This window comes from Poecilia formosa, unplaced genomic scaffold (genome assembly GCF_000485575.1).
Source record: "Poecilia formosa unplaced genomic scaffold, Poecilia_formosa-5.1.2 Scaffold8, whole genome shotgun sequence".
Classification (NCBI taxonomy): Eukaryota; Metazoa; Chordata; class Actinopteri; order Cyprinodontiformes; family Poeciliidae; genus Poecilia; species Poecilia formosa.
In genome coordinates, this window is record NW_006799947.1 from 859121 (window position 1) to 872604 (window position 13484).

A 13484-nucleotide genomic window follows, 5' to 3' on the forward strand; every position below is an offset into this window, starting at 1 on the left:
TGTAACATGAGGAAATGTCTAAAGATACACACGACTAAAAGGATGAAACTCTGCAGCTCATGAGTGCGTTGTCCTACCCGTTTCACTCTTATGTCCGCCATTTTGGCTGACAAACACTATATATATATAAACATGTTTAAAAATGAGGTGAGTATTTTGTTCTAGTGCAACAAAATAAAATGTAACTCATCATCTTCAAACATCACAACCCCATCAAGTCTAAATATTCTGGCACACAACAGGATTTAAAAGTGAAAAAGCAAAAAACAAGAAATGGGGCTCAAGGAGGAAGAATTAATTAGTCAGAAAGTCTATGAACTTCTGTGTGCTCAACTCTATGTCACGACTGATAAGGGGTTCTTTGGTGTTTTCACTCAGCATCCTCACTGAAACCTACACCCATGTTTTTTAATGGATGTGTGTCCATTCAGACGAAGCGGACTCCTGTCCGGTGAATTCTTGCCTGTTTGAACAGAACAGATGGTCGTCATTAACAGGACAGGGTCCAAATCATTCAGACTGATACTGGTTCAGGCTGTGACAGCTTTGCCCATCGCATTACAGCACAGCAGCAAACCATGTACTCATCACAATTCCCCAATCGATGAAGCGTTCATTCGGTGCTCCAGCTGACAAATCGACTCTGCAGCCTCTGGCTTGCCTGCTCCTTCCTCCCTGTTTCTGGCTCGAGATGAAAATGGAAAAGCCTTAGCCTGTCTTTGTATGTAAACCCACCCCTATTTCCTTAGCTTTAGGGTGTTCAGTCTTTCGGATCAAACATAGGAATGCTTTTTTCACCCTAAGCATAGACAATGCGATCGCTGGCTTTTCTTGGAGGACGTGGAGCAAAACAATTCCATGAAGTGTTCGGCTCCACTTGAGCGGAGAGGCCGACATTCGTTTCCTCTGCGCTGGCTTTGCTTCCTCCTGTGAGGAGATGCTTATTTCTGCCTTTGTACACATGCACAGCAGGGGTGGCCGATAACAACGTTCCCCTGAAAGTGAAGCTGACACAGTTGATATTTAAAGCAATGCTGCCATGGCTGCTGCTTTACTGGAAGCTTCGGTGTGGTTCACTTTAGTAAAATGGCTCTAACTGAAGCTATATGTTGAGGATCAAGACAGCTTTTCTAATTCATTACCTAATTGGCCCAATTAGAGTCAACCTCTCGCCCTTATCCACATCTACTCAGTGAATAAAGTGCACGTTAGTGTGTGAAGGTTTGCTGCTCACACTGCTGTGACTAATCAGGAACCTCTGAGAACCTCTTTCATTGTCTGAAGAACCGATTGTTCTCCCTGTCATGTTCTGTCAGTTCACTTCCCCCGAGCGTTATTCTGAAGGCATTAATGGACGACTGATCTTTCGGATGCGTGTTGTAACCATGCATCATTTAAACTGATGGATGTAGAGCTGCTGAAAGGAGCAGGGGAGAGATGCTGAACTCTCCAAGTAATTAAAAAAAGGTAAATCTGACTAAAAACATCTCCATCCCTATGTTTTATGAAAAGCAGCGTCCATCTTGCCGATAGTTTATGGATAATTACGTTGAGCGATATTGACAGAGAAGATTGCCCCAGAGGCAAGAAGTCATTAAATGTAGAGTGTACAGAATGCTGTGTGACAGATCGGTGAGCTTGGAGTGCATATGTAGTAATGACACATTAGCAAGAAATATTAACACCTGATAGTCCAGTAGACTCAGTTCGATTGGGGACCGAAGTTGCTACATTTTTTTTATATATATATTTTCAGCTGGTGGAGTTCACTGTCAAACGGACCAAACCATTTGAAAAACTTGTGCACCTTCTCGCCTGGGGTGGCGCTGCCCCACCTGGAAAGAACACAAAAACCCCTAAAGAAGACGCTGAACACAGTTTACTTTTTCATGAATGTAAACAAGATGGAGAGGGGTCAGATTTTAGTGCACGTCGAAGTTTTCATTGCAAATGTAACACTTAAGGGTTAGGCAGTTGACTAATTGTTACACAAACAATTTTTTGATTTCTCCAGAATCTGTGTGTCAGCTTTAGGTGTTTCAATGGAGAGTTCTCCTTTGAGGAAAATAAAAAGAAGATTCAGTGCTTCACAAAAGTGTTTCTTGTAAAAGTTTGTTTTAAATCTCTTTAATGTTACTACATAGTGATATTAAATACCACAAAAGCCACTGATCAGCAATTATTAAAAGTTCTAATTTTGTGTAGTATATATTTAAATGTTTTAATTAACAAGATGCAGTGCTGTAACTCAAGACCTGAATAACTTGGGTGGTAAGGGGGTTCGGTTCTGTGTGTGGCAGCTGACCGTTTTTGAAGTTTTCAGGTCAGAGTGGCCTTCACTGGACTGACACTACAGATGGCTCATTAGGCTGTGGCTTGATAAGCCACTGCCAGCACAAATGCACACACACTCATGCACACGCACTTCCATCCTTCCATCCTCCTGTCACTCTTTTTTTCAGTCTAACACCCCACCTGCTGCTCACACACATACATATAATATGCATGCAAGTGTGTTCATCACCTGTCTGATAAAAGGAACATGTGCGCGCGCGCATGTGTGTGTGTGGCTATTTTTGAGCTTTTTGCAATTATGTCCAAATTAAATTATTTTAAGTGCATTGGTAGATTGACAGATGAGTTAATAGCTCAGGTAAAATATGACATTAGCATTATGTGTGTATTTGGATTTGTGACCTTTCAAAGCCCATTTTTCCAACAAATCTCATGCTGCGGGGACCGACTGTTCCTTATGGGACCCAAAACCCAAGACCCATAAATATAAGTGCTGTTATAGCATCAGGAGTTATGTTCAGGACTAAAGTGAGGTGTGAACTGAGTTTACGTTGTGTTTAGGGATAGGAGCAGGGTGTAGAAATTAATAAAAAAATGGATGGAAATCGTAATATATGTGTATGCATTAAGTTTGTCACATGTTAACACACATATTGTTGGTCTTTGTAATTTATGTGCATATGTGTGTTTGGATGTTTATGGGCTGTCTGTGTGTAAAACTGTTTAACCGTTTCCTGTAACAGTCAGGGTTGACAGAGTCTTTGCTTGGAAATGTGTTGCTTATTAAACCGACGCAACCTGCAAGATGCAAACACATCACCTCTGTTACAACATAATTCACATTTTCATCCACATCGCTGAACATACACCAGTAGGGGTTCATGTACTTCTACAAGACCCTGGTCTTAAACCAGGAGTGTCCAACACCAAAGCTCAAGAGCTAGAGTCTCGCAACTTTCAGATGCATCCCTGCTCCTACTCATATAATTGTTTCTTTTACCTTAAATCTGTCAAACTTTGCAGCTGAAAACATTAAAGCATAGTCTTATCAGCTACTGAAGATTGTACAGTGTTCATCCTTCCCCTCATACAGACTTTCCTGGAAATTGACTCAAGGTTCAGTCTGTGAAATCGAGGAGGTCGTTAAAAGTGAACACACTGATTTCATCTTAAAGCTGCAGTTGTTTGGGTTGCAGGTAATGTGTCTGAGTGCCGGGAGAGGGACTCCGGAGACGGCTGGTTACAGAGTGTAATGAAAGCTTCGTTTTCTCTGCTTCTGTATCCAGCTCTGCTCATCCATCACTAGGAGCACCATCAAAGTGAGCCAGTGGAGAAAAAGTGAGGCCCCCTCTCTACTGCCTTCCCATCTCAGAAAATAAGAAAATTAACAATAGGACATGGCTGGGCATTATCACAAAGGGGGCATCCTTTTCTGCTTTATAGCCAGAGGAAGATATACCAGGATTACCTGGATTTGCCCCTTCTGGAGAAAAGCAGCTTCATTTCTGAGGAATCAGATGTGGTTTAATGAGGAGAGGGGGGGGGAGATGTCAGGATCCCTCTGTCAATCCTTAGAAAACAATCATTCCTCTCAGAATCCAGTTCGATGTTTTCAAATCCCATTCACACATTTTAAGCATTTTTGTGTGCCCATGAGTGACGGTAGCGTCCTAATATGAATTATATCTTGTGAACAAAAACAGAAAGCTGTAGATGGAGAGGGAAGCTACAGATGCTTCAGGGAATTTGGCAGTGACTTGACCACAGCACTAATGAACCCAGACTTAGGTGACCTCTCAGGGATCATGAGGGTGTCAACAGCCACAAACAGACTGGAGCCAATTATACCCAACTCAGAAACAGGGAGAAAATGATGTATGTCACAGAGAAGGATGAGATTTTAATGGCTCTGTGGATAAATGAAGCACTTCACAGTTAAAAACCTGAAAATTGGTTAGAATCTTAAGCTGTGTTGTCTTATTTCTCTTGAATCATTTAGCTCCTTCCTATGCTGTATTTAAATACAGTATATATTTGATGTTACTCTTCTTTTTCTTGCTAAGCCAGGGCATTTTCTTTCTGCATAGCACAGGGCAATTCAAAGCACTCTACTTGATTAAGAGGAAAATAAAACAATAAATAAGTTGAATAAATTTGAAAACCAATCAATAAGGGTCCATAGAAAAGACAAATGGGTTTTGGTGTCACTTGATATTAGCAACTCAGTAATAAAGTCATGTATTATTTAACATTATTGACTTAAACATACTGAATGAATCTGAATAAAACACTAATAACACACATTTAGTTGCATTAAAATGCAATATTTTATTAAAGCTTGTTTGTATTCTCACTAAATAAATGTTCTCCCAACACAGGCTAAATTCTCATACTTGTGTGTGTTTAAGTGAGTGCTGCTTTATGCATCTTTTAAGACCTTTTTTTATACATCTTTACCACATGTACTAGTAAGAGTAGATCCCATATAAAAATGCAATATGTAAAGTGAAAAGCAAAATTTGCCAAGTTTGCACAAAAGAAGATGTTAAACCTAAAGTCTCCATAAACCTGTTGAAAAGCAGCCGCTGTGTTAAACAGGTATATCACCTCTGGTGAAATTCGTCTAGCATTCGTTTTTATGCACCAGAACAAAACATTCGCTTTTGAATTCTCTAGAGAAACCTTCAGCATTTACAAATATATCTGCTGGAAAAATAAAACTCCAGCATGTACAGCAGCTCAGTTGCATACTGGGGGGATTTGAAAAACAAAAAAAACAAAAAAAAACAATCACAATGTCATGTCAGAGCACATACATAATAAATGAGGGTTTCCTCTGCTCAGTATGCTGCTGTGTGGTAACTGCAGCTGTTCAGAAGAAAACAAAGAAACACTTCAGATTCAGATTGAGAAAGCAAGAAAACAGCTTTAAAAAAGATGTTTCTGAAACGGCAGTGCTGTGATAATGGAGACAGGGTGTAACATGGAAAGGAGAATGACTCATTTTTACCCTCCTAAGACAGTGAAAGCTTGGTTGTACATTATTAATATACTGACAGAAAATAAACTAAGTGACATCACAATACGAACTCCATGATCCACTTTAACTTGTAAGTATCCCTAATATTTCTAATTTAACTCAATAGTTCTGATGAGTTGCACATTGTTTGCAACCAAACCAAAGATGCAAAAATGGTAAAAATGTGTATCTTGAGTTTTTCCTCTTGTCTCTGGGAAAGGAGATGTTAGAATCTCCTTTACCTCCTTCACTACGCTCCCTGTGGATCCTGTCACTCCCACCGTCTCCTGTGGATACCTAAACTCTCCCTCTCATCACTCTGGAGACCCAGCAAGCAGTTTGCTCCCGGCTTGCAGTGGTCCAGTAAAAGACTTGCACAGAAGCATGCTGTTATCCAGCAGAGTGCCTCAGAAGTTCTCGCACAGACAGAACCGAGAGACTTTGTGGTTCAATATTTTAGGTCAAGACAAACCTTGTTATAGCTTGAAGTCATTGAGGAGTTCTAAATTTGCATTTTAACAAACCTAATTGAAACCATTCCAATAAGTTTGAATAATAATAATAAAAAAAAAATCATTGATTGCTCATATATCTTGGTTTGTTTTTGACATTTACATGAATTTATCTTGTGTTGCAACTAAGAAACAAAGAAAAATGTGCATTTTCCCTAGCAGATGAGGTTTCTTTTTTGTTTATCAAAACTAAAAATCATGCTTTTTCCTCCTAATAGCAAACCTGAACTCTGCATTATATTACCTCTGTTTTGATTGATCCACACTCATTGAGTCCTCCTCCTCTGCCTTTGACTTCATCAATTTTCTTGCATTGATTCTGTTTCCAGGAATTTGTTCAATATATAAAACAAACAGCAACAAGTAGGTTTAAATGTAAATTTTATTGTAATGGAGTCCTGATAAGACAACATCCTTGGTTAATAACTCACAAAATCTGATATTTCATCTCTACTCCTTAAGTTTCACACCAAACTTTGACAAAGACAAGTTCATGCAGCTCCTTCCTTCATGTGTGCTCTTCCCCTGAGATTTGCTTCTGTTATTACTGCTGCCTTCATACGAGAAGTGTGCCTGAAATTGCGCCCTAACGTGACAGGGCTTGTGTTTGCAGCCTTTAATCTTGTGAAAACAGGAGCACAATCGGTAACCGAGAGCTTTTCACATCTTAACTGTCAGTTGAAATTATTTCATGTGAATCGATTGGTCCTCTGGAAAATTTGTAAGTGTTTTTCTTTTCGGGCTCTTTCAGCTGTCGTCAGTTTGTGCCACGAGACTCTTGTGTTAGTTTGTGTTTGGTTTTGTGTTTTCAATGGATACTTGCTTGATTTTCTTGTACTTGTTCTTTAGTTGAATTGTCTTCATACCTCCTCACACCTGTCGTCATTTAGTTAATTGACTCACCTGTCACTTATCAAGAACTCCCTCTGCTTGGTTCTTTTACTCCGTGGGTTTCTTACTTCATGTCCTCCTAATGTAATCCTGTGAATTTGACCTCCTACAGACATGTTGTCAGAGTTCATCTAAGTAATGTTCTAGTCATTTTCAGGTTTCAGCTATCTGTTCTTCCTTTGAGGCTTAATTTGGGTTCTTCCATCCATCGTCTGCACTCACTTGCACTTGCAGAATCGCAGGAGGGCTGGTCATTTGGAGAGAGGCAATTTTTTCCACCGCTTTATATTATACCGCTTCTTGCCAGAAGAAAAATAGCCAACGAAAATATATTCAAAACAAACAATTTGCCAGTAGCGTCCTGCTTAATTTCCTCCACACAAGTCAACCTCATTTCTAACATAAACTAATTACAAATGCCTGAATCAGGGAGTAAAAAAATCTTGCAAAACTGATTATTTCCTCAGCTCTTTACCAATAAATTGTTACCCTTGTGTGAAATAAAACTCAAAATTTCATATAATACATCCCCCTCCCTGTTATATCTCAGTGACTACATAAGGCACTAAACTAGCAAAACCCATCATCTTAACGAGCTCATAAAAATAGGAGCTTCTGTGTGGTCGGCTTGCGGTGAGGGTTTTTTTTATGAGGGATTTGTGGCAGCTAATGCTGCAGGGAGATGTATGTGACAATGACAAAACTTGTTGCAGGCGACTGAAAGTAGCCCACTGGTGCAAAATCCACATTTTAGTTTAAAATAGTGACTTCTCTCATTGCTGTGTGTATTGGAAATCAATACAGACTCACAGTTAGGAAGCATGGAGGTGAGGAACAAAAGGTTAATTTAAATGTCTGGCTAAAAAAACAAAAACAAATTAAAGATTCTGAATGGCAGAAGAAGGTTTAAAGTCAAACGCTTTAATTATTGAAAATTAAAATTCATAGCGGAACAAAGTCGGAACTGGGAGAAAGATTGGAAATAAATCTGAGAGGATCTGGCGCTGAATAAAATAAATATGTATAATAAGGAAAGATTTACTGACCCACCGTGAAGCATAGGTGTGCTGTAATCCATCAATAAACAAGAAATAAGCCCCTTCAAAGTAGCACGTGAAGCATTGAAAGTGTTGGCAAAATCTGTCTCTTTTCATCATTTATTCTGAAAGAAAAAAAAAATCTAAAAATGCAATTGTTTTGCAGTTTGGCATAATCAAAGACGTTGGGACAAATATATTATAAATGTATTTGAGCCAAGAGAAAAGGGATTTTCTTTTGCAAGACAAAAGAAAATCCCTAATAGGAAAATAAATGCTAACAAGTCACTGTGAAAACATGAGTTGCACCCACGTTCCCCATGCAATGGAAAGATAGATGGTTGAGTTATTTTGCAACCACAAACTAATAAATGTGTAATTGGCACAGCAGTGCCTTAATGTTTGTAATATCAGCTCAGTCAAAGCTCTATTGAGAAGATTTTTATGTTTGTTAGAGATCATTAGTGAAACAATGGCATCACAAAGACTAGGAATATGTCAGGAATTAAGTTGTTGAGAAATATAAAGCAGGGATTGCTTATAAAACAATTTTCCAAGCTTTGAATATCTCACAGAGTCCTCGTCTTTCACTTGTCAAATGGAAGAGACACATGTGTAAAGCTGGCCAAGGAAAACATTAAAGAGAGTTCAGGTGGAGGAATCTGTTGGCACAACAGCTTTTTATTGTGTGCTCCATAGATCTTACCATTGTGGAAAAAAGAACAATAAAAAAAAGTCACATCTGAAAGAAATACATGAGATGATACCATTTAAGTTTCCTCAAAGCCATAAGGGACACACCAAACACGTGGAAACTGTAAAAATGCTACATGTAGCAAAAAGCTAAATTTGCACTTCACCCTAAACACACCAACCCCATTGTGAAACTTTGTGTTGGCAGCATCATGCAGTGGGGATGTATTATTCAACAGGGATGAGAAAGCAGGTTGGATGGAGCTAATTACAGGGAAAATCTGGACGATGACCTGTTAGCATATGCATAAGACATAAGGTCCACCCACCAGATGGTCCTGAATGCTTAAGTAGAAGGCAATGTGGCTTCTCCTTTTTTTCTCCAGGAAGTGTTATGATATTACCCAGGCATAAAATGACTAAATCACACTCAGACTGTTATGTGCTGCAGGTGTATGTGTTTTTCAAAATATGGCTTCAAATGGTGTAGAAAGAAAATGATCACTAGAAAGATCCCAACTTACTCCACAACAAATTTACCTATAAGAAGAATCAGCCCTTTGTTTTGCTTCTCAGAACAGATCTCGAGCTTTTTTCCATGTCTGCATTTTCTTAAACTGCTTCCTCACATGTATTTTTTTCTCAGATCACTTCACACTGGAATCAAACCAATCCTTTGGGATGCCCTGTGGCGTTCCTGCACAGCTGGCTGTTTCCGGAGATCCAGAGAGAGATACTTGATATCAACACTTCGTGTCTTCCTTGCTTTGCAAGCACGCTCTATTCACTCTGCGTGCCTCTCTACCATTTAAACACAATGAGCAGTAATTATCCAAGCTGCAATCAAATCTCTGATTGTTGCGTAAATCTTCATCGCGCTGTGAGGGATGTTAGCACATTCATCCAGATGCTGATGTGCCACAGAGGGAACGCAGAGACGCTTGCTCACTGAGGAGAAGGCTGGAAGGGAGAGAGAGCCACAGTGCCTCCTGTCTGCAGCTAGAAACAAATGACAGGCAGTTTAAAGACACACTGTGTTTTATGGCACTGCAAAAAAAAAAAAACTTAAGCAGATCTGCATGGTAACTTAACAAGCCTATTTGCAACTCTTTATTACTTGTACAAAGCACTTCTGTTTTCAGCCCCATTTCCTTTGAGGTCAATGAAACGGTGCACAATGTTCTTCTGCCAGTAAACACACCATAAAATAGATAGCCTCAAGGTGAAGAGAGGTTTGTGCAAAGTCAGAATGACATTGTGGAGTCCTGACTCAACGGCAAGATTGCACACAGATGAATATTCCAACTCAGTGGAGGAATATCATTAATCAGGAAGTTACCTTTTCTGTCAGGATGTGGTGCCGTCGGGTCAGGGTGTGATGACTGATAACAGACATGAGAAAAATGTTTTCCCATCGCTTCTTTGGTTTAAGCTCTTTGTTTGGTGTCATTTCAAGGATTCCTGACTGCCGTGGCTCTTAAAAGTCCTGCTCAAACGCCCAGTGGACCATAAAACACTGTCTGGGTTCTTGTTGCTCGTCAGAATTCAAATAAAAAGTGTCAGAAATTATCTGACATGACTGTTATTATGTGCTTCTAATGATGCTTTTGAACTTGGGCAAAATGGTGATTCGAAATGTTACTTTCAATTAAATGTAAAACTAAGAATTTGGGACACGACTTTAATGTATTATGGATTTTCTCTGATCTTGTTTTAGTCAAAAGGTTCTTTAAAATATACTTCAGCTAACAGCAGCGATCTGGCATAATGTCGTATAAATATTTGATCACTTTTCTTATCAGAGTTGATAGATTTCATTTAAAGCGTTTAGTTCCCTGTCAGACTCCGCTTTTAACAACAGTTCATAAATCTTCAATAAGATTGAGGGCTGAATAAGATTCAGGAAGCTTAATACTGACCTGCTTTGTCCATTAAAGTTGTATCCAGGTTTTCATCATCAGGCTGTTGATTTGAGATGATGTTGTTGATTCTAACATGTTGTGTAATTATTCTAGTCAAAGATGTCAAGATAAACTTTTTAAATGTGTGAACGTCGCATTAAATGTCAAGTGGAGGTGGGTGGTAGCATCAAGCACTGGGTCTGTTTTACTCCTAGTGGTATGGATGCATTGCACAAAGTGTATAGATATTGGATGTTCAAGTGGGAGTTTGACCTGAAGCATGGAATATAGCTGACCTCAACCCTGCTGAGAATGGATCCTGATCTCCCAAAAGTTTGTCTCAGGAAACTAGGCAATTCCAGTGAAGAAGAATTTGCTGCTAGTTGTCAAATATCCATGGAGAATTGCAACAGAAGCTTGGCAACATAAGCAAAAGCGGTGACATTTGATCAAATATTGGTGGGACTGTAGGGTTAGAGAAGATCAACAACAATAAATACAAAACGTATGCATTCAATTCTTGGTTTTAGAAAAGGCGCATTTACCATTAAAATGCACTAAATATATGAGTGGAAGCCCAAATTAATGGCATTAAAGCCTATGGTGAATCTATGTAATATTCTGACCACCGATTTTGCCTAAAAGTTTGCTAGAATTTCTCACAATAAATAAATAGAAGCCATAAAAATGCATTCTTATCCAAAAATACTGTTTGCAGTTTTTGTTATAAACTACCTGACTCCCCCTCAAGCTCTTACATTTCTCCTTTTCATCATTTTGAGCTTCCAGGTTAAACTAGCATTAGCCTTAAATTACTTTTCAGAATGTAAAAGCGGTCGGAGGGTTGCATGCTTCCTCTGTCCCATGAAATTGCTTCTGACTCCTTTCCTTAAAACCAAGGCGCTTCAGAAGTGAGATTTATAGAAAACTGGAGGGTGATGATCTGAAATGTAGCCATAATCCTCTTCCACTCTCAACAGAAGCAATAAGATGTCAACAGAAGCAATAAGATGTCTCTATCAGTCACGATGTTCGTAATGGCAATATTGGAGCTGAGATCGAAGCAAAATGAAGACTTTAATTTATCTGAGGTAATTTTGAATTTCTATTTGTTCTTTAATGGATAACATGAGCTAGTTTTGCTGTTTTTTTTTTACACAGCTCACATTAAAAGCAACAGAAGCATTCTCACTGCAAAGAAAGAACAAACAACCTCAGGGAATGTCAGGTTGTTTACGTGGAGCTTCCTGCCAGTTTACTTTAATCAGAAGTGCAATGATTAGGACCTGAAAAGCTCGCCTTAGGCCCTTTCCAGCACAGAGAGGAAAGGTTTGATTTCTAGCCTTTATCAGTGTTTCTCAAGCACACAGTTTGTGTACAGCAAGAAGCCAGGAGAGGCGGTTGCACGTCAGCGAGGTCCACAGCTTGTTCCTGCTGGCGGCATGGCTTATAAAGTGCTACTGATTTGTAATTTCCCTGTGCCTGCAGGTTCTCTCAGGGGAGCGGGCTCTTTGCTGCATGGGCTTGCTCTCTGCATTAGGTCTCATGAATGATGGAGGAGGCACGTGTCGGCAACTTTACGAGCCGCTTCTCAAAGAACTCGGATGGTTTGAAATGTGGAAACTGGATAGGTTGAAAGAATAAACATAAAATGAAGTGAGCTTAGGTTGGAAAGGAAACGTTACATTTGCTTTTGAGTTGAGTAATAAGTTTGTAAGTTCAGGCCATCCTAACAATTATGATTAGTCGAGCAGTAAGAGTAAGACGCCTCTTTCCAAATCTTTATCTACTGACTTCGTTACGTAACTGTGTGACTGTCTCTCATTTTGACAGGAAACGCGCCTCATCAGCTGTGTTTGCTGCATTATTCATGAAGAGAGTGAGAATGAGCGGCTCAAGCACAACCCATCATTCTTAGATAAATGTCTCGGCCTTCTGGTGGAGCATGGGGAGGGCTTATCTTGTTTCTGTTTTTTTTTTTTCTTTTACCCAAGAAGACAATTAGCACCCAGTACAACTGACTTTAAACATGCATTCACTGTAGCAAACATGCAACTAATATTAGCCTAATGAATAAATATGTATTTCAAAGGTCAATAGTCTGATCTGATGGAAGGAATAAAGCTGTACACTGTAGAAATGCTTATCAAAGCTGACTAAAAAGGGTAATGAGATGTTTAGATGAAGCCACTAGGGGGCGTATTAATTCCTTTAAATTAAAACCTGTCGCTTTGTTTAGAGTTTACTGATTTTATCGCCCTCTGGTGGTTTATGTTAAATAGTTGCAAAACTTTAACCACACAAAATCCTGTCTATCAACACTGACACTGTAAAAATCTGCCAAAGTATTTTACATCACACAGCTGTACGTGTTGAAAAGGGTTTTATGCATACAGTTTTCTTCGTTTTATTGTGTTGCCATTATCTGTGATAATTAACAATAAATGGCTTTTCAAAAATTGTTTGCAGCAATCAGCATTTATTTCAAGGTAAACTGATATCAGGCAGCATATATCGATTATCACTGTATTGTCGATTTTAGTGGTTCATTGATCTACAGTAAGGAACTTAGATCATGTCAAAATCATGTAATTTGAGGATAAGACCCAAAATTACAAAATGATTTTTGAAAACCAACACTTGATATGTTTTAACGTTTGCAGTTTGATTGTATGTCTCCAACAGAGATTAGTTTCATAATAGTTTAAGATAAGATAAGATAAGATAAGATAAGATATTCCTTTATTCATCCCGCAGTGGGGAAATTTGCATTGTTACAGGGGGAAGTGAATTGATGTGTTTATTTTGTTTTCCAACTCAGACTTTTAAAACTTCAGCCTGCAATGGCAAATATGAAGTGAAATCCACCAACTGAAAGAAAAAAAAGTAACTTAATGTTGCTATTTTGCCACTTCACAGGGCTCTTTAGCTTGAAGTGGGGGGTATATAAATTGCACCATGCAGCCATCCTGGTCCTGAGTTACCCTGAGGAGTTTTACTGAGAACCTCACTGTAAATGTTACACAATGTTCTCCACCTGTTTTGATCTCGCTCATCTGACTGTGTGTGTTTGTGCGTGTGCGTGTGCGTGTGTGTGTGTGTGTGCGTGTGCGTGTGTGTGTGTGTGTGCGTGTGC

The 13484-nt window shown here is 39.1% G+C and overlaps 1 protein-coding gene across 2 annotated transcripts in view; it reads left to right on the forward strand.

Moving 5' to 3' along the window:
• kop (askopos) overlaps positions 1-12807 on the forward strand; it is a 76879-nt gene extending 64072 nt beyond the window's left edge. Inside the window, exons 6-7 of one of the 2 annotated variants that reach the window (XR_477830.2) lie at positions 11329-11439; positions 12182-12807. Coding sequence is in view for 1 of the 2 variants with exons in the window: in XM_007574736.2 (XP_007574798.1) it covers positions 12182-12266 (85 nt within the window). In the remaining variant the exon portion in view is untranslated. The remainder of the gene's footprint in view (positions 1-11328; positions 11440-12181) is intronic. The other variant, XM_007574736.2, reaches the window with a different exon arrangement.
• The last annotated feature ends 677 nt before the right edge of the window (positions 12808-13484 follow it).